At 46.0% G+C, this 21822-nt stretch overlaps 1 protein-coding gene across 2 annotated transcripts in view; it reads left to right on the forward strand.

Moving 5' to 3' along the window:
* Positions 1–21189, forward strand: part of LOC144770564 (MOB kinase activator 2-like) — a 122860-nt gene extending 101671 nt beyond the window's left edge. For both annotated transcript variants that reach the window (XM_078655182.1, XM_078655181.1), the window contains exon 6: positions 18719–21189. In XM_078655182.1, coding sequence (XP_078511308.1) covers positions 18719–18996 — 278 coding nt within the window. In that variant the 3' untranslated portion in view covers positions 18997–21189. The remainder of the gene's footprint in view (positions 1–18718) is intronic.
* Positions 21190–21822: the final 633 nt, after the last annotated feature.

The following is a 21822-nucleotide window of genomic DNA, read 5'->3' on the forward strand; positions in this document are numbered from 1 at the left end:
AACACACAAAGAAAAGGCCTCACAATCTACTCTTGTCTTTTTCCCATTATATGAAAATATTGGAAGGAGCTTAGACACCGACTCGTTATGGGTTGCGAGTGCTATTAAAAAAAAAACAACCCTTGCAGAGACCAGTTACTACTGGATAGACAAGTCATTGGGTGGATAACCAACAACACTAAATATGGTGTACTGCATGGGTATTTACAAACATTTTACCGGGGGCCGCAATGTTTGGTCTTTGGTGTGACCGAGGCCACACTGATGCCAGCGGGGGAGGGGGTTGTAAAGTGAGTGTAGGGGAAGCAAAGCATGTGTATATATACTGGCTGTACTCAGTTGCGAAATGTGCAACCAGAAAACCTGGGATAAATCTCTGCTTCTCTACTTGACCAAATTGTGTGACCATGGGCAATTGCTTTATTTCAATTCCCTCCTTTTTCTTTATTATCACATATAAGAGGGCCTCGAAATATATGATTTCAGGATACGTGCAGCACAAAACCATCTCCTGTGCTTGGATGTAATCACTAATGGCATTATAGGAGGAAGGGGGCCGTGGAAAGCATGAATGTTCCTAAATTCATGATTGAAAACCATCACTTAAAAAAAAAATCTATTGCTGAATGCACTGCTATAATTTGATTTACTACGGTGAAATGGTTCTACAGGTCAATGAAATACACTTTTTGACATTTTCAAAAGACTATCGTATTTTTACATGTTTGCTGTCTTTATTAATGAAGGTGTTCCTAAAGTTAAGGGCCTAGTTACTTCCTTTTGTTTAACTGCAAATAACCTTAAAATAAGTGCTTGCTGTAAATTATTTTTTTATAATGTTAGTGTTGAGTCGCGCAAACAGCAGCCCAGTGCTGCTGCTGCTGCTCAGGGGGCCGTGTGTAACGAACGGTCAGGAGGGCCGCATGCTGCCCCGGGCCGTACTTTGAGTATCACATCTCTAGGGGCATCATTTCCTTTGTCATGCCTGCAGACTTTTATGATGGCACATGATTTGAGGAATGCCTATCTCCACATTCCAGTCTGGTTTCTCTGATTGGCGATTCAGGAGGTTTGCTAATTTGTCCTTGCATTTTCAGTCCTTTGGTATGAAATCTGCCCTAGGGTGTTCACCAATCCGCTTGCCCCGGTAGGGAAATTTCTGCGCAGCCATGGTTGATCTATTCTCTATCGGGAAGTCCGGTTGGAGACGACCCTACATCTGCTTGCTTGTGTTATACTTGTTGAAGGGCCCGGCCAATGCCTTACGTCCAGGGTTTTGCTTCTAATGCCTGTCCGAGATAGTTAAAAGATGGTGTGATGACCTGTCCCTGGCTAGAGGGCCTTCTATTTTCTGTTGCCAGTTTCTCTGCTTGTTTTTTAGGTTTTGCCTGCAAGTGCGCACGTAGTGCGCATGCGCTAGCAAAACCTCTTGAGTTCTATATCTGATCGATGACCCGCCTCTGTCTTTCATTGGCGAGCTCCATAAATGGAGGCTAGCCATTGGGAGACAGAGGCTGTCAATCGCGCTTTCTCGGGGAAAACGCGATTTGGGGGCGTTTCTCAGGCTTTTTTTAAGCCCCGCCCCTTTGTCCCGGGCGACGCATCCCCGGGCCGCGCTATGATTGGCTGGCCGGCCCGGGACCTGACTTGTTCTCACCATGCCCCCCTAGCGAGGGTATTTTGCCTCGTGCATGTTTTCCTGTCACTGTCAGGCTGGTTTGTGTCAATCAATTTGCCTCTGTCTGTTTCTGTCACTTTGCTTTACCTGTCACCGAGCTTGTCATCGTGTTATTTTTGTTAATGTGTGCATTTTTGCTCGGAGCTGAACCTGTATGTCACTGTGCGTGTGTCATAGTGTTTATTGTTGCTTTTGTTTGTCCCTTGCTGTGCCTGCTACAACGTGTGCCTTTGTCACGGCCTCTATGCTTGATTGGACGTGTATGTGTTTTGTTTTTTTTACTTGCCGTGTGTGCATCAAGGTCTCCTGTGTGTCTCTCAATGCATTCGTCTCTTTGGTTTTCCTCCTTCACTGTGTACCTATCCCCGTATGTGCCCTATATCTCCGAGGTTTTCTGTTTTTCCTTTTCCCTGTCGTTGTGCATGTATGCCACGGTGCGTTCCTCAACATGGAGGAGTAGATTGCTCACTGTCACTTTGTGTGTGTGTCTCGGTCGCTGCGTGGGCCTGTCACCGTGTTGGCGCCTGTATGTCAACGCACGTCTCTACATGCCTGCTTCGGTGCGTCTGCATGTGTCACTGAATCAGTGCGCCCCTCTGTGGCTGCGTGTCTGCGCCTGTCAGTGTGTGCGCGTGCGGTGAGCGCGCGCCTCCCCTCCCCTGCGCCGCTGGTGCTCCTTTGGGGTCACGTGGCCTCGCTGCTGACGTCAATGGCGGGGGATCCAGCCCTGCCCGCTTCCTTTGGAAGGAGGGTTTGGAGGATGGGCGGGCTCCGGGCCGGGCGCAGGGGAGAGTGACCTCAGGCCAGCGGGTGGAGCACGGGGCGCTAATAGTGCAGTGCTGCTGGGACCCTGCAGTGTGCAGCGCGCGACCAACATGGAAACTATCCATCATAGCCAGGGCTTTAAGTGGGATGAAAAAACTGGGGGTGGTCTCTCAAAGGGGCGTGGCTGTTGTAATTAGGGCGTGGCTTAAAAACAGGTAAATTAAAAACCTGTGCTTAGCATAGTGTGCTGCCCGACTTGTATTTTGATGTTTCATTCATATGCATCCAGGTATATGATAGAACAATTAACATCATCCCTACAAAAAGCCAGGGCTATTGACTTTGTCAATGGTTGTTAGTTGGCTAAGATAAATAAGCAGCAACTATGGCTTGTATATATCATTGAAAAAGCTTTGACTTAAAGCACTGGTGATAATGTTGCTGCTCCTGAGTTTCAAAAAGAGAAGGGAAATCCAGAGAGAAAATGACTCTCTTTAAAGGATTTCCATTCCCCTACAATGCTCACCTGGCATGACGTCATGCCCTAACTTCTCCAGGAGTGATAAGTGAGCAGTGTGAGCACAGGATGTGCCTGTTGTCACTGCAGTTCGGGATAAAGAGGACCGCCTGTGCCAGGGCACAAAACAGAGCCCGATAGGAACCCGTTTCGAGGCCCCCTTTGAAACAAGCATTTACAATGCAACGGTTTCGCCTTTGGAAAAGTTCGAGCTATTGGCAATGTAAATGACAATGCCATTTATTTATCTGTTTTCAAAACCAACACATAAATACAAATTTTGTCATTTACAATGCCAATAGCTCAAACTTTTCCAAAGGCGAAACCGTTGCATTGTAAATGCTTGTTTAGGAGTTGCAAACATTTCTGTTTCCAAAAAAGGGATTAGTACATAAGAAAAACCATTATAACTGTAGCAAATTGGGAATTAGAGTGTTTGCGATAGTTAAAATGCTTACTATATCTGGCCCCTATTTCCCATGGGAGGTGTTGAGGGAGAACATAGCTTCCATGGAAATACAGTTTTCATGAAAAGAAAAATGAAATAAGATGATATTTTCCAACTCTCCCTAACTTTCATACTTTTCAAATATAAAAACGGTTATAAACAAAAGTCTAGTTTTCTTTATGTGAATGCATGTGTTTTGGGTGGTAGATTAAAATGATAACTCCTTTACAGAATAAATACCTCTAACTCCCCAATGGGATACATTTACATACCATTAGAAAAAATATTTGTACTCATGACAAATAAGATGCTGGACCATGTAAGTGAGAAAGGCAGAAGACAAGCAAAAGTCTTGGGGCCAGATGTAGGTGGCCCAATACCGGTCTGTAACGGCCGAAATGACCGAATTTCGGCCGTTACCGACCGGTATTGGGTTTTTGAGATGTAGGATGGCATTTTTCAAGGATTCGATATTTTACCGTATCGGTAATTTAAGTATTCTGTAAAATACCGAATTCTTAACATACCGATTCGGTAAATTACCGAATCCAGGATGTAGGAAGCACTCAAGTTAGTGCATTCCTCAGTTAAGAATTCGTTATTTACCACTAACTAGAAGTTGGTGGTAAATAATGAAAACCTTTGAAAAAGCATTTTTCTTGCTTTTCCAACAGTGCCATGTTGCAGACATACATATCCTTAGGGCATGTATGTCTGCAACATTTGCACCCATGCACAATTGAGGGGTGCAACAAGGTGTCAAAGTGACACCCTGCCACCCTTCAATGTTTCCCCCAATTACCAAATTTATTAAACTTTTAACCCCTCACATCCTTCACTTGGGAGTTGGGAGGGCTCCATATGAATCAGAAGTGCTTCAAGATGGAAACACATTCCTACAACTGGTTTCTTTAGAAGTATGAATTCTCTTCTAGATTCGCTTGCTGGAGATCGATTTAGTGAGTTATACTAACTCTGCCTATGTCGTTACCTACATAAACACTGAAGAACCCAATAAGGCACAGCATGTGAACCTAGAACAGATTTCAGCCGGAAATCTTCTATTTCCCTCATCTTGCAGAATGTTTTTATTCACTGCTGGTGGTGAGTCTTGATTTAGCACAGAGCTCTTCAAACTGGGTGGCAGGTCCCTCTAGGAGGGCTTCACTTCTGATTCATATGGAGCCCTCCCAACTCCAAAGTGAAGGATGTGAGGGGTTAAAAGTTTAATAAAATAAAAAAATACAAAATAATATTAGAGGGCATTGTGGGATTACAGTTGTCATACTGCCTATGCCTGTGTCAACACCAGGGGTAGGCGGAACTCGCGGAGATTTACTCAGCGGAGTTCCCCCAAAACTTTGCGAGACTCCGCGCAGGTCAGCAAGTGGCTGAGTTGTGGCACGTCGCTCTGCTTGCACTGATTTTTAGCGCAGGGAGCTTATCTCCCGCTGTACAATCAGAGGGCACTGCTTCTTTCTACTGCTGAAGTAGATTTTCTACTTGAGCAGCTGCTTTCTCGCCGTGAGTGGCAGCTTTCTCAACGCGAACAGTAGCAACCTGCCGCGACCACCTGCGTTGAGAAATTTAGTCAGGAGGTGGTTTAGAACTTGACTTTCTCGCTCGCCAACTTACAGTTGGCAAGCCACGCGTGAGAAAAAACTCTGCTACGCAGCAGTTGGCAGAGTTTTTCCGAAATGCCGTGCTCCAAGCTGAGCGGGCGAAACTGCAAATTCCACCGGAGGAGCAGAGTGTACTTCCCACTCCTAGTCAACACCAATCTAGGAGCAGAAACAGTTTGTAAATAGCCAAATCCGGAGCCAACCACTAAATGGCGGACTAATGCACAGCATGTGAATCGGGAAGAGCTTCAAGCTGCAAAACCATTCTTACAGTTCAGTAGCTGATTTCCTTCGAACAATCTTCCTAATCAGTTTGGTAGCAAGGCACCTGTCTAGAAAACTTGGCATCCTAAGGCTGTTATTATGAGTGGCCTCTTAATTTCGATTACTAGCCACTTTGAAATTATAAGATCCATTGGAACACTGTGTATCTGTTCATTTCTGCATCAAAATTTTGGCAGTCGGTGACCAAATCCGCATGCCCCTTAATCTTTTCTTAGGCCCTTTGTTTTTATAAATTGCGACTTCCAGGCTACAAGTGGCTAATAGTCTAGACCTCCATTGTTGAAATGCCGGTGGATCAGGATCTAACCATGCTGAGGCAATAGTAAGTCGAAGTATAGCCATGGCCACAAATATTAAGCCCTGAGTGTTTGTCTGCAATTCACGATTTGCTACCCCCAGCATGATTTCCTCCGTTGAGATTTCAATTCTTCTTTGACAAACCTCTGATAGAAATTCAGAGATGTCGTTAATCAGCTTAGTCAGCGTATTACATGTGGCAAAAATATGTATTTGTGGATTCAGAGACAAACATGATTGTATTTTGTGTATATAGTATTATCTTCATCTTTATTTCCCTGTACCCTTATGGTAAAGTATATCATACAGGATTAATTTCTGTTGTATGTATGTAATATTCTAGTTCGAGGCATGTGGGCTGCTGAATTCATATCTATAGCATAGATCGCCGCCTAGTGTTGGGTCCGGATGATTGCACATTGTTGTCCTGGAAGAGTCTTCGAAGTATCACGAGATAGGTGGCTCCTCCCCTGGACTACAGTGCGCATGGGCATCGACTCCATCCTCCCATTGTTTTTTTCCGCCATTGGGTTCGGATGTACTTTCGTTATCTCCAGTTCGGAATCAACATAAACTTTTTCGTGGCCAAAAGGCCTTTTTCGAACCGTCGGTATTGTTTGCGTTCGGTGCCCAGTTCTGTTCCGACTCGCTTCCCGAGTTGGACATCCAGGGAGTCGCGTGACTCTTCGGTGATCGAGGCCCAGTCAACGCAGCAAGACCTTCGACGACACAACATGGAACGGAGCCCGTTCAAGAAGTGTCCCGTGTGCGGATCAAAGTACCCACACATCGACGTCCACCCGGTGTGCAACAAGCGCCTGTCGCCGGACCACGATGAAGCCAACTGTATGGCTTGTTCACGGTTTCGTTCGAAGATGATTCGGCTTCGGCGCGTGGCGCGCATGGAGGCCCGGCAGTCGGCCCCGGCACCGGTGGACATCTTCGACAGCGAGGAAGCAGACGAACACGAAGTTCAGATGCAGATTTCACCTCCAGCGGAGGAAATCGACTACGACTATCAAGTGGATGTCGAAGGCCTAGACGTAGAAGAAGTCGTCGAGGTAGGAGTTATGCCCCGTTCGAACAATTACAAAGGCTCAGGTCGAGGGATCGCCACTCGGCCTTACCCAAGACCTTCTACCAGAATCCACGGCCTGCCTCCAGGCCCGGCTACGGACACTTCGGCGGAGCCGCCATTGTCGAAAACGAAACCGAAAGTGAAACCTTCGGTGTCGACACAACCGAAAGTGGTTGAAACGCCATTGAAACCGAAGACGTCTGCTCCCCTGTCGACACCCTCGTCTTCCGAGGTGTCGGGACAACCCAGGCCGAAGAAAGCTGTCGACCCGGTGAAGTCGGGCACGAACGTCCAGCCAAAGTTGACCAAGGGCGTCGAGCAGAAGTCCAAAAAGGCCGTCGAGCCACAGTCAAGCACGGGCCTCGAGCCGAAGTCCAAGAAGGGCGTCGAGCCGGAGCCAAGCAAGGGCGTCGAGCCGAAGTCCAAGAAGGGCGTCGAGCCGAAGGCCAGCAAGGGCGTCGAGCCGAAAACTGGGGCCCCAAAAACGGTTGCCCAGGCCGCCGACCCGATACAGTCGGCGTCGACGTCTGCTGTCGCGGAAGGGGGGCGTAGCACGCCTAAGAAGGATGCTCCTAAGCCTCGGCCGGAACAGCCCAAGTCATCGAAGCTCGAGTCTTCACACGTGGGTGGACCGAAATCGTCTGTCATGTCGACGAAGCCGTCCGCTTCCTTTAAGAAGCAGGTCTCGGACTCCCTGAAACGTATCAGGGACAAGGCTTCAGCGGAAGACCCCAAGACACCTTCCGCCCCGAAGCAGTCAGTCCCCACGTTAAAGTCATCGACGCCAATCCTCTTCACGTTGGCACCGAAGGCCTTCGCACCACGGTCGGTGCCCGAAGCGAACTTGCAGGGTTCTGCGGGGTCGAAGCCTGCTCACCCGGCTGGGGGCTTAAAGCATCGACCACCATTGGTGGAGTAGCAGTCGGAGCGTTTCATCGATGCCGACACCGGGAAGCTTACGCTTTACAAAAGGAAGATTACGGCGACAAAGCCTTCGGAGTCATACACTATTCCTCTAAAGCGCAAGAAGCCTGCTTCGGATTCACCGGTCTTGGTCGAACCACTGGCTCCTCGGACTCCAAGAATTGCCACACCCTCACCAACTTATTCAGATGTGGAGGATGCTGGGGATGAGGACGAGGAATACAACTTTCCTGCCAACACAGATCCTGATGAACAACAGGACTCATGGGTAGAGGCAGGAGACAAGGGGATCAGCAACCCACCCTTGACCCTCAGGTCTACAACGTCAAGACCGCTCCCACTGAGGATTCTGCGGCATTCAATGCCTTGATCGAGAGGACGGCAAAAAACCACGACGTTGAGCTGCATGCTGACCCTGTGGAGGTGGACTTCCTCTTTGACACTTTTTCAACAGCTGAAAAGACTGTGAAGACTCTCCCGATGCTAAAGGGGGTCCTGAAACATGCTGCGGACATCTTTAAGGAACCCACGCGGTCAAGGGTAGTCAACCCTAGAATTGAAAAAAAATACCGACCGGCACCTGGCGATCCAACCTACATCAAGGGCCAGTTGCCATTGGACTCCCTGGTCGTTTCTAATGCCCGCAAAAGGGCGAATTCGCAGACCACTGGTGAAGCTCCTCCCCCGGACAAAGAATCCAAAGTGCTGGACGTATCAGGAAAGAGGGTAGCAGCTCAGGCGGCCAATATCTGGCGTATTTCTAACACGCAGGCACTCTTGGCTCGGTACGACAGGGCACACTACGACACACTACAGTCCCTGTTGCAACATCTCCCAGACCAATATAAAGAGGCAGCGGAAATGCTTATCCAGGAAGGGAAGCTCATCTCCAACGCTTCCATTAAGTGTGCACTAGACGTTGCGGACACTGCAGCCAGGGCAATTAACACCAGTGTGATGTTGAGACGTCAGGCATGGCTCAGAATCTCCGGGTTTAAGCCTGAGATCCAAACTACCATCCTCAACCAGCCGGTAAACCCCGACAGATTATTTGGTCCTGAGGTGGATACCACCTTGGAAAAAATAAAGAAGGATACCGAGACTGCTAAGTCCATGGGAGCTCTCCAGTCCCAACAGTTATGGGGGAGCACTTTTCATCGCTCAGGCAATAGAGGTGTTTCCAGAGGCCAGATGTCCCAGCAAACACAATTCAATAAAGGTGGGGCGCAAACCTCTTACCCCAAGCAAAGTAGAGGAGGTTATCGGGGCAACAACGCAAAGGGCAGAGGCAGGGGCAACAACAACTCCTGTTCCTCCGCCTCCAACAAACAGTGACGCCCTGTCACTGCCCCCGACCATTCCACACCTGTCGGGGGGAGACTCCAGCAGTTCCTGCCAGTCTGTAAATCCATCACCACAGACAGGTGGGTCAGGAAACTTATCCAGTTCGGTTATTGTTTGGAGCTCACATCCACTCCACCCAACATACCACCAAAACACCGTCCTATGTCCACAGAGCATTTGCACTTATTGCAGCAGGAGGTTCTTGCCATGCTGCAAAAAGGCGCTATAGAGCTCGTGCCAGTGGAGGAAGAAGGCACAGGAGTGTACTCCCTGTACTTCTTAATCCCGAAGAAGGACGGGTCCCTCCGGCCTATTCTGGACCTCCGGCCCCTAAACCAGTACATTCTCTCAGAACACTTCCACATGCTGACGCTGCAGCAAGTTCTTCCGTTACTCAATCAGGGAGACTTCCTCGCAACCTTGGACCTCAAGGATGCTTACTTCCACATTCCACTCTATCCATCACACAAAAAATACCTCAGATTCACCAATCAGAATCGGCATTATCAATGCAAGGTCCTTCCTTTCGGAGTGACCACGGCCCCCAGAGTGTTCACCAAATGTCTGGCGACAGTGGCGGCGCACCTCAGGAGACAGAACGTACATGTCTACCCTTATCTGGACGACTGGCTGGTTCAGGCAAAGTCAGCCCAGCAGTGCGCCGCCGACATGTCCCACACCATTCACATTCTTCACGGTCAGGGCTTCTCACTAAACTATCCAAAGTCGGACCTTCACCCGGCCCATGTGCAGCAGTATCTGGGCGCGACGATAGATACCCTGGCGGCCACGGCTCAGCCGACTTCAGTAAGGATCAACAACATCCAGTCGCTAATCCAAAAGTTCAGACCGCAACACTCGCTTCCTGCGAGAGTGTTCATGCAGTTGATAGGCATGATGGCCTCCTGCATCTTCATAGTCCTGCACGCGAGGTTACATATGCGTCCGCTCCAAGAATGCTTGGCGCATCAGTGGACTCAGGCTCAGGGACAGTTGAACGACCTAGTGTTGGTGACTGGTCGGGCATACAACTCTCTGCATTGGTGGAATCCACACAACCTTTGCAAGGGCCGACCTTTCCAGGAGCCTGTGCCACAGATTATCCTGACGACGGACGCATCTTTCCAGGGATGGGGAGCTCATGTACTCCACTACACGGTGCAGGGACTATGGACAACGCAGCAAGAGAAGATGCACATCAACTACCTAGAACTGATGGCAATCTTCATGGCGCTGAAGGCATTCAAAGTACATCTGTGCAACAAGGTTGTGTTGATCCGGACGGACAACATGACGGCCATGTACTACATCCAAAAGCAGGGAGGTACACACTCTCCACAGTTGTCTCATCTGGCTCAGAGCATGTGGAAGTGGGCCATTCAGAGGAACATCTTCCTCATGGCGGAACACCTCCCGGGCAAGGACAATCAAATGGCGGACCTGCTCAGCAGGTACAGCCACCAAATGCACGAGTGGGAGATACATCCATCAGTACTCCACCCGTACTTCCAACAGTGGGGTCATCCAGAGATAGACCTGTTCGCCACAAGGGAAAACGCAAAATGCCAAAGCTTTGCCGTCAGGTTCCCTCACCCACAGTCGCAGGCAAATGCGATATGGATGAACTGGTCAGGCAGATTTGCGTACGCTTTTCCCCCAGCACCTCTCATACCGCTGGTGGCAAGAAAGCTGATGCAACACTCGATGACACTCATCCTGGTTGCTCCAACGTGGGCACGCCAGCCATGGTACACCACGTTTCTAGAACTCTCCGTGGTACCACATCAACGGCTGCACCTCACGCCCAGGCTTTTGACGCAGAACCGTGGCGACATTCAGCATCCAGATCCGCAACAGCTCAATCTGGCGATCTGGCTCCTGAGGTCTTAGAGTTTGGCTACCTTGACTTGCCTCCTGAATGCATGGATATCATTCGGGAGGCGAGAAAGCCCACCACTAGAGCCTGCTATGCAGCAAAATGGAAGCGGTTTGTCATTTACTGTACTGAACACCACATCAACCCGCTTGATGCATCCATTCCCAACATCATATGTTATTTGTTGCATCTTTACAAATGCAATCTTGCATATGCTTCCATTCGGATACACTTATCCGCCATAGCGGCTGATCTCCAAAACAGGCAGCATCTCTCCGTTTTCAGGGTGCCTGCCATTAAAGCCTTCCTAGAAGGGCTGAAGCGGGTCATCCCTCCCAGGACCCCGCCAGCTCCTGTATGGAACCTCAATGTGGTCCTCACCAGGTTGATGGGCCCACCTTTTGAGCCTCTACATTCATGTGAGATTCAGTTCTTAACGTGGAAAGTGGCTTTTCTCATTGCTATTACGTCTCTACGACGTGTTAGTGAGCTGCAGGCGCTCACTGTACAAGAGCCATTCATACAGATTCACTCAAACAGGGTGGTGCTGCGCACTAACCCTAAATTTCTTCCTAAAGTGGTTTCGCAGTTCCATGTCAATCAGACCATTGAACTGCCCGCGTTCTTTCAAAACCCAGAGACAGTGGCCGAAAGAATGCTCCACACTCTTGATGTCAAACGAGCTTTGATGTACTACATCGATAGGACCAAAGACTTTAGGAAAACACAACAACTCTTTGTTGCCTTTTCAGCCCAGCACAAAGGCAACCCCATTTCCAAAGCAGGTATAGCCAGGTGGATCGTTAAGTGCATTCAGATTTGCTATCACAAGGCTAAGCGCACTTTGACGGTCCCTCCCAGAGCCCACTCCACTCGCAAGTTGGGGGCCTCTATGGCTTTCCTTGGTAATATCCCTTTGGAAGATATTTGTAGAGCAGCCACATGGTCTACACCACACACATTTACTAAACATTACTGTGTAGATGTGCACGCCAAGCAGCAGGCAGCTGTAGGGCAGGCTGTTCTTAAAACACTTTTTCAGACTTCTGCAGCTGGCACAGGCGGCCGCCGTTAATGGAGGGACTGCTATGTATTCTATGCTATAGATATGAATTCAGCAGCCCACATGCCTTGAACTGAATATGCTACTTACCAGTATGCATCTGTTCTTGGCCTGTAGCGGCTGCAGACTTTTTTACACTTACTCTTAGCATGGCCATCGCTTACGCTGTTACACTCCATCTTTGCCACAATGGCTAAAAACAATCTGAGGATGGAGTCGATGCCCATGCGCACTGTAGTCCAGGGGAGGAGCCACCTATTTCGTGATACTTCGAAGACTCTTCCAGGACAACAATGTGCAATCATCCGGACCCAACACTAGGCGGCGATCTATGCTATAGATATGAATGTCAGCAGCCCTACATGCCAAGAACAGATGCATACTGGTAAGTAGCATATTCATTTCTTTATTTTTTGATCGTGTTCTTGGTCAGGGAAAGGGGGGTGGGGAGGGTGGGAATGTATTTTTTAATGTAAAAATTGTCAATAAAAAGATTTAAAAAAAAAAAATTGGCAGTCAAAAGCAGCTGAAATTTCCATGTAAAAAAACTGAAAATTGAGAGATCTGTCATGTTGTTTCTAATCCCCTGGTAAACTCTTATTCTTTAAGGACTCTTTAGGCCCCACTTGTATTCCTCCATTAAGTCTGGTCCTCTAGATCTACTGATACCCATGGACAAGTAACTCTGGGAGACTAAAGTTACCCGGAAGATTACTGGGCCATTCATAATGAATGCAGACCTTACTGAACGTGAAAGCAATCTGCCGATGCTTCATTTAATAAGAATAGTTAAATTATGCTTATTCTAGAATTCAGAAAAAAATATATATAATGAATACGAAAGGCAGCTCCTCAAAAGATTAATAACCTGAACAGGTGTAAACTATTTTGGCCAGGAGGTTTAAATGTCCTTACGCAAAATGTTGTAAATTGATAGAAAAATACTGTAATATAAATTTAATTTCTGAGAAACCAATTAATAGAAACTTCAATTAGTGTTGAAGCAAATTAATAGAAATATAGTTTGATAAAAAATAATGGTACCGCCACATTCCATAAATAGTTAACATAATTTTATGTTACTAAAAAAAAGAAAAAAGCGTTGAAAAACAAATTCTAGCCCCCTTATCGAAATTAAAGCTGAAAAAAAGAGGAAAGGAGATAATGGCAGAGGGAAGTAGGTTAGAAAAGGGTTAAGAGAATGGAGAATGGCAGTACAGAATGGGGACCCCATAAAAAAAGAAAAAGGCGAAGCATGGGGAGGAAGAAACTGTAGAAAGAGAAAAAATGGGTGAAAAAGAGAGAGTAAAGTGGTGTCCATCCCAAAATAATAATAATAAATATGGAGGGAGAGGAGCAAGTGGATAAGGCGAGAAAAAGAAAATGAAAGTGGTACCGAGATAGAAGTGGGATTTGGTGGGTAATCACCCCCCTTAGCTGCCCTTCCCCCTGTGCCAAATATGATTTTTATTTTTTTATTAGGCTTTTTCTTTATTAAGGCTTGGTACAAAACATAGAGATCAACTTGTAAAAAAGCAGACCCATAGCACCAACAACAGAAGTGAAAATGGCGGCATGACAATACATTTTAGCAAATCCAAGGCAAGTACATGCCTTGAAAAATCCTAAAAATTTTACTAGACCTGCAGGTCTAGTGATTTAATCTACTCAACCAATTTATAATGCTCTTTACCCATAAGCTGGTTTCAAATTACGTGATCTTGGCAAGTATTTTAATTCCCTGAGATGCCATTTTCCTGTTTATCACACATAAGAGCACCTTCAAATACGCAAGTTCAGCAGTTACAGAAAACTCTTGTTTGATTTAATAGACTAAACTTTTGCTCCATATATAATACAAATCTAGCCACATATAGGATACACACGACCGTTGGCTTGCCTCTGATCATTAACCGCTTTGTCTTCTGTACGGAGGCAGAAATGTTTCTCAAATCATGTTGAAAAACTTTTAACCCTTTAAGTGCACCCGTCGGCCAACGGCCGTCGCGGGCACTACCTTGGTAGTGCTGCGCCCGCGCGTTGGCCGACACGGCCCCGCCCTCTTAATGGAACGCCCCACATGGTGGTGGAATTGCCGCCGCGATTAAGGCATTAATAAATCCTAAAGTAACAGCACACTGTAATTTGCAATCCGCAGATTTTACATTGAAATGCCCATAGAATTTCACACTGATATGTGGTTTTAAAACTATATTGTGTACAATGTTTGGTAATCGAGTTTTTGCAAATATTTGTCATTTGCACATCACCAAGTAAAGTGTTCTGATTTGTTTTGCTCCTATGTAAATCTTGTTTGCATCACACTTCGGAATTACAAAAAAAAGTTCTTTCATAATTCCTGATATATTTTGCAAAAATACCTGTCTATTCATTTACAAGCTGTTTACATTTTGTGTAGGAAAAAAACTGACATTTTGCATTTTGTTTTAAAATTGTCAGATAACTCACTTGACAAAAATCACTAACTATAATAAGGGGAAAAAAAATAAACACAATTTTCCAGGAACAGATAAGCAACAATTATTAAAAAGACAAATTGACATTTGATCTCTTTCCTTGAACAGACAGCATGTGTCAAGACAAAAACAAGATTTAAAGGCGTCTTTATTGCTAATTCACTCTTTGAGTGAACAGAACACCTGTTCCTTCCAGCTTAAGTAAACTAGCCAACACCAACGAGTAAGTGCTAAAAATAGCTCGACCTGATAACATCTCACTCGCCATTGCGAGTGGATTTTTTTCGAAGCCTGAAGTATATGCATTAAGTTCTATGACAGTATATATTAATCCCACCAACCGATACCTTTCCACAATTGATAACCTCAGTGTCTTTTTAGGTTTCGCCCTGGCCGTTGCAACTGCGTAGCAGTTGCTCCGCCCAGGGCGAAATCTTATGATCCTACATATGGGGCTATGGTTCCGCCTCTGTCTTCCATTGGCTAGCTCCATAAATGGAGGCTAGCCATTGGAAGACATTGTTGTCCGTCACTCTTTCCCCCGTCAGGACGCGAATCGGGGGCGTTCCCGTCTCTTTTTTTAAGCCCGCCCCTTTTGTTAATGAAAACAGATGGCGAGTCTCAGAGTGTCTTGCTCACGCTGTCTGCACGGGCCAGTCGGCTCTCTGATTGGTTGGCAACTACCAAATATGCTTTGTGATTGGTGGACCTTGTCAGCCAATCATAGAGCCTACTGGCGTGTACAGCCACAGCACAAGCGCTCCTTTGTGCGGCAAGTGTCGGCTGAGCGCCTGGCCCCGCCTTGCTCTGTTTCTAGCGGCCTCACGTGTGGGATCTCTTCGAGCCAGTGGGCAGCACATGCACATATTCCAAGACCGCCTTTCTCCGGAATGTCCGGGAAGCTTCCGCCTTCCGTCGGTCTGAAAGTAAGATTCAGGAAGGCTGCAGGGCCCGAGAGCAGTGAATGACAAGATATCTGCTTTAACCTTGGCTGGCGCCGCGTTCCTCTCCGCAGCCTCATTCCCGGTCTCCTCATGGCCCATCAGAGCGCCTAGCCTGCATACCTTCCACCTCTCTGGGACGGTGATGTTCAGCACGGGCCAGTCGGCTCTCTGATTGGTTGGCAACTACCAAATATGCTTTGTGATTGGTGGACCTTGTCAGCCAATCAGAGAGCCTACTGGCGTGTACAGGGAGCGCCGCCGCTGCCACAGCACAAGCGCTCCTTTGTGCGGCAAGTGTTGGCAGAGCGCCTGGCCCGCCTTGCTCTGTTTCTAGCGTTAACGTTAGCGTTCAAGACGTTAATTAACTAAAATGTTTTATGCAGTCACAAGGGAGCAATAGTTCTCAGATTGCTAGGGTTTCGCTGCGAGCCATAGAGGAATTATGTGAGCGTTCTGTGCACATACCTCTACCTTTGTGCCACTTGCACTCAAGCCCTACCATGCAGCGGTTCAGTTGTTCCTCAGCCGGAGAGTTGACTTTGGACCCTTATAAGTTGCCCTTTTTTCAACTGTCAATCTTACAGCCAGTACAAGGACGTGCGGCTATATAACTGCAGGGTAGAATAACTGTACATACAACATGCAAATTGATAAATTGACCTGGAGAATAAAACTGACTGGGCATGTGTAATAGCGACTATTAATGTATGTTGCAGTTGTACATAGTGAGCTAGACCTGATGGGCGTTGGATCGCTTGGCATAAGAACAGTTACAATACTAAAGCACGTTTTACATGTTTCTGCAGATATTGCAGACAGGTTTCAAGTTTAAATCAAGCTGAATTTATTACTTTCAGGTACTTCGTATATAAGTTTCCATGTCGTCTCTTTTGATTTTTTTGGGTGGACGGACCACTTCAGGGTTGAAAATTTAGGCCAATAACACATTGTAAGATGCTGTTTAGAGTTAAATGTGCCTGTGTTTTAATTTCTTTATTGAACCAAACTGGTCAGATATCTGAGCTTGTCTCGGGAAAGTTTGTTTATAACCGAGGACGATGCAAAACAAGCGATACACCAGACAACTTATGCTGCTGTGTCCTTCATGAAGTTAGTCATTCATTCCATCTGACGCTGATAAGGGAATGGTTTACACTTAGACAGACACAGAAGGACAAGCCGGGGGAAAAAATAACATCATTGTGTTTTTTTCCAGCAGGATTTCTACATCCTGTATTGCTGAGAGCAGCATTCTTTACTGCAGCTGCCTTAAGGTTGCTTATAGAAAAGAAAAGTAGGATACGAACTAGACCCCAAAAACTTTTAAGAGCAATGTAGTAGTGAGAAAAAATGTTCTTCGCAAATATGTGCCGAAATTCTGGCTCTCCAAAGCAGCGTGCAATAGAATGTCTGAATCCATGTGGTAAATCATACTTTAATGCCCTCTCTGTGGGGGACTTATACCCATGTGTCTGTATTTCTTGATGAATTATTTCTACCACAAATTAGGTATATTGGATTGTTGGCACTGTGATAACATTGTCAAATGCAACAGTAGTGAGCATGATTGGTGAATGAAACAATACATTTACATTACATTTAGGCAATTGCTGATTTTGTGGGCAAAATAATATCAGGTGCGCTTTAAGCAAGACCCATAGCTGTGGAGCGGTGCCTAGGGTATTTTGAAACTGAACACATTGGCCTTCAGTTCTCTCTTGAAAGTGAGAAGGAATAGTAAACTAAATAAATCTTTGGGGAAGGTGTTCCAGTGGAAGACTGGTATTAATTTGGTGTGTCCGAGTTTTGAATGTGTACTGCAGCTATATAAATTATATTTGCTGTTCCAAGTGCTCAACATACGGGTTGTAGCAAGATGGGTGTTGGGTTGGGTTAGCAACCGTTTTCAATATATCAAATGTATCTAAGTGCTCGTGAAATGTGTTGTTATCGTTCTACCTTTAATACAGTGCTTAGAAACAAAACGTGTAAGGTATCGTCCATTTGCGAGAGATTAAGCTATTGGCATTCTAAATGACAATGCCATTAATTTATCTGTTTTCAAAACCAACACATAAATAAAAAAAATTGTCATTTACAATGCCAATAGCTTTAAGTTTTACAAAGGCGAAACCGTTGCATTGTAAATGCTTGTTTTCTGGTTCTTTCCTCTGTATACTTATATCCGACCACTTAGCCAGTCCACTTCAGGTCTCTTCTGCTCAGTCCAGCTGCAGCAGTTAACAGTGGAACAGGGCCCACATGTCCCTGGGGCGGGATGCCTCAGGGAGGAGCTCATAGTATGTATAGTTGTTTGTTGCAATATACCATGTCCGACAGGACTACCAATTTAACAAATTCCCTCAGGATAGGGTCATGGTTGATATGTAGTCCCCTGGCATACAAGGTTATGTCATCCGCTCACATTGAGATGAATAAGGGCCTGTTTTGTAATCTCAGTGCAGAGTTGGTGTGGTGTTATCACAGCTTAGCAGCCAGGGGATTCCACTGTCTGGTTTCCCTCTCTATTTCAGTTGGTGGTCATCACATATTCTACACTATTTCCAACTCCATTCTCACCCATTTGCTACAAAACAATCTAATGAAGGAGTGATACTCCTGCGCATTGTTATCAAATTAAGGAGTCACATAGCCTTGTGACTCAAAAATAATTCTTTGAAGAGAAACAACTTTTAATCCTCTGAGCCCAACACTAGGTGGCGGACATATGAAAAGCATGTCAATCTACAGCACTACATGCCAAGAACAGATGCTTACAGGGTAAGTAACATAAACCTTGTCCACCGAAAGCTCTTTTGACCCCTCCCCCCCCCAGCCAAATGTATGGCCCAGCTTGTGCATTCCTGAACCATTCGGGTCTGTAACTCACAGTACACAAACCTACTGGGGTTTTAGCTGTGTCGCTCAAAACAGGGAATCACAGAAATTTCATCTGGCCTTACAAACTTCAATCTGCATAAATTGTTGTTTCAGGCAGTAATTGTGCCATACAAATACCCTGTTACAACATATATGCCAATCAAAATGATTGAACAGTAAATCGACCAATGGAGATGCTTAACACCTGAGAAATATATCTGAAAGACATCCCTCATCTTCTTTTATGAAGAGTAGCATAGAAGAAGTGAGAAGAAAACCTAAACAAAATATCATCTTATTCAAAATTCAATTAGCAATTGCTACAGAGGTTTTTCACCTTTGTAAATAACAAGTATGACTGTAATATCTGCATGGGTTTGTGTGTGTTTGTGCGCTCAGGATCACGTGCATTGAAGTTGGTACCTAGGTCAGAGAACATAACATACACATTCTCACCGTAGCAGCAGGTGACTTCCGGTTTACTGTTGCATAGTCTCATGCCTCTCTCTTCTTTCCGCAGGTCAAGAGTTCCCAAAAACCTTCCGGCCTGCCATCCAAAAGGTGTTCCGCCTGCTCTTCCACCTCCTCGGACACATATACGCTTCTCACTTCAAAGCTGTTGTGAAGCTGGAGCTGCACCCACACATCAACACCCTCTACCTTCACCTCCTGCTCTTCTGCGCGGAGTTCCACCTGTTGGACTCCAAGGAGATGGCTCTAAGTGAGGAGCTCACCACCGCCCTGATCCGCTCAAGTCCGCAGCCAAGGAACTCTGGGGTTCAGCCACGGAAGGCCTGAGGCAGCTGAGTCTAGTAGCCCAGATGACAATGGGGAGCATTTTTCCTTTTCTTCTTCTGTATTGAGAATGAATATTTTCAGTCCTACCTTTCGGGTTGGACTTGGATGGCATGCCACGTTTCAAAGGAAGCTGACGGAAAATGAATCTGGGTGGAGCAGCCTGCAGCTAATTTCTTTGCACTATTTCACCTTTCTAGCAGCAGAACATGACCAAGATGCTAGCTTTGAACATTTGAAGCCCTAAAATCAGCATGCTTTTCTCTGAAAAACCTTGCCATGCTGGAATATGTGGATACAGGTTCATTCTCAAGTTTGTGGCACTTTGGAAAGTTTGTGGCACATTGGATAGGTCCCTGGCACCAGAAAGAATGGAGTCCATTTTGTGGAAGAACCTATGATCTTCTGAGACCATTGGCTGTCATTTATCTTAGAGTCTGTGCCATGCTGGAATACGTGGACATGACTTTATATGAGAATCCGTGGTACTCTAGACCTCATGGGCACAAGCTGATACGGAATATAATCCTGTTCACAAACCAGCGCAAATGGCTTTTAATGGGAAACATGACAAGTCTACAATCATTGATCCTCACTTGGAAACTAAATTGGTGAGACACTGAAATTTGAAGGGAAAGTGATATCAGAGAAGACATGGCACTCAGAAATTTGGGTCCAGTCGAATCAGAGTATCGGTGCCACGCTGGAATTCGTGGGCATTCCAGTATTTGAATCTGTGTCGTACTGACATTCAGTGACAGTGGTTGAGGTAGCATTCTATTGCACACTGGAATCAGAACTGTTGCTTGCAAGTCGATAACATAGTAGTGACCACGTGCAAATAAGAAAAGTTTGTAGTTCCTGAATGTGGCTAGTGAGAGGTTCTGTGGCATCAGTCTATTTAGAAGAATTTGGAGGTTTGCAGGATCCTGAGCCTCACAGATGTGATGTGTCAGGGACTCACTCGTCCATGTTTACTTACCACAATGGAAACTGTGTGGGACATTACTCGTGCCACGTAAACAGATGTAGACATGAAACAGAAAGAACGTGGAACTAGAGATTTCAGTAGTAAATCTCTATGACCCCAGAGGAAAATGCTGCCAATTTGCACAAGTGACAGATTGTATTTCTAGTGTTTGCTTTTTTACATTTTATATACATTTTTTATGTCTTGGTTTATATGTGGATGGGGGTGATTGCAGCATCACTGAAGGGGTGTGGCCGGGTAGGTGGTTTGCATTCATAGCAGAGCTGCCCATGGTTCATGCACGGCTGTCGGCTGGCACGCACTGAGCATGAATTGGAGGGATGCAAAATGGGGTGGGTACCAGGCTTGCTTGCGTAATGGGCAGTAAATAGTAATCAGATCTTTAGATGTTCCCAAAATAAATGAGTGGCAGAAAAAAGGCATGACAAATGGCGGACTAGGACTATGAAATATGACAGGCCTCTGTGTGCTGTTACTTCCAGTCCCTCTACTTGTCCAGTATATGGTAATTCCCAGAAACCTCCTCAGCATTTCTAGTGCAATGAGAAACTCACTTTTAGAGTAGTTAGAGTGACAGCAGCTAGGAGCAGAAAGGCTAGGTCAGTCAGTCAGCCACTGTGTTGGGTCAGAGGAGCTGAGAAGCCAGGCCTGGCAGTTAATGCAACCATAATCAAATCCTGCCGTGATGATCCACGCCCCCGCTACAGGGGGCACTGACATCCACCTACCTAGAGGGGAGGGATTTGTTTATAATTGTTTCTTTAGCTGCATCCTGGGGCATGTCGCCCTGCCTTTGGCCCACTTTGTCTAGATCGCTTCCTCTCTTCAAAGCCATGCTAGACTGACAGGCGGTTACACCAGTGAGGACCATAGACCCTTGAGGCTCCAATGACACAGCCTATGTCCGAAAAGGAGGACTTGCGGCCTCAGACACCCCATTTTAATGGTTAGGTGACCTCTGGCCTGAAATAGTCAATGTTTGTGGTGCTGAGGCTTCTTAGTGTGAGGCTGGCCATTGTGGAGTATGAGAAGGCCTCTTGGACTGAGACTGCCATTCTTATGGTGAGGAGAGGCATCTTGGCCTGAGACTGCCATACACCAAGAGCTCGACGAGTTAATTTCTAAAATGCTTGTTTTGCGCTTAAAAAAGAATCTATTTGTAACTTATTCTTTTTTTCAGTAAAAAGTATAACCCTGAGTTTTGAGATGTGTCTATCTGGTGTTGTTTAATTGTGTTGTGTTCTATAAATGTTTTACGTGGCATCCTAAGGTTTGAAAGTGCTGTGATAAACAGAGATCTGATGTGGGATTGTAATTTATTTTCTGAAGAAAGTGTACACCAGTGCATGTCAAAGATACAAAGACAGATTGGTTTACATTGAAGTTGCACAGATAGAGAAACAACTCCTGCCAGGTCCATTTCATTGACATCATTGGACAAGGAGAAGTAGAAACAAGCATTAGAAATGCAATAGTTCTTGCATTTTTTTGAGTTAGACCTATTGGCATAGCTCAACAGATACCAGACAGAAATTGCCACTTTGCAGGTGCCGAACAGAGCATTGCTCGTGAAACGGACTGAAAGCCTAAAACAATGTTGATAGCCTACAACATAAAAAGGCAGACAGGATGACCAGGAGGAACCGGGGACTTATTAGGATGGCCAATGCAAGCAAACAATGAGTGAAATCGCTTGGACGTGACCCAAGCACGCAAAGGCAGTAGAATCAGACCCATTGCACCAGTATAAACCCTGTATTTCTAAATGGCACAACAACGAACAAATGGCAATTAATGGGCATGCCAAAAGCCGATAGAGGAGATAACAACAGGTCTTG

Source organism: Lissotriton helveticus, chromosome 7, assembly GCF_964261635.1.
Source record: "Lissotriton helveticus chromosome 7, aLisHel1.1, whole genome shotgun sequence".
NCBI classification, from domain to species: domain Eukaryota; kingdom Metazoa; phylum Chordata; class Amphibia; order Caudata; family Salamandridae; genus Lissotriton; species Lissotriton helveticus.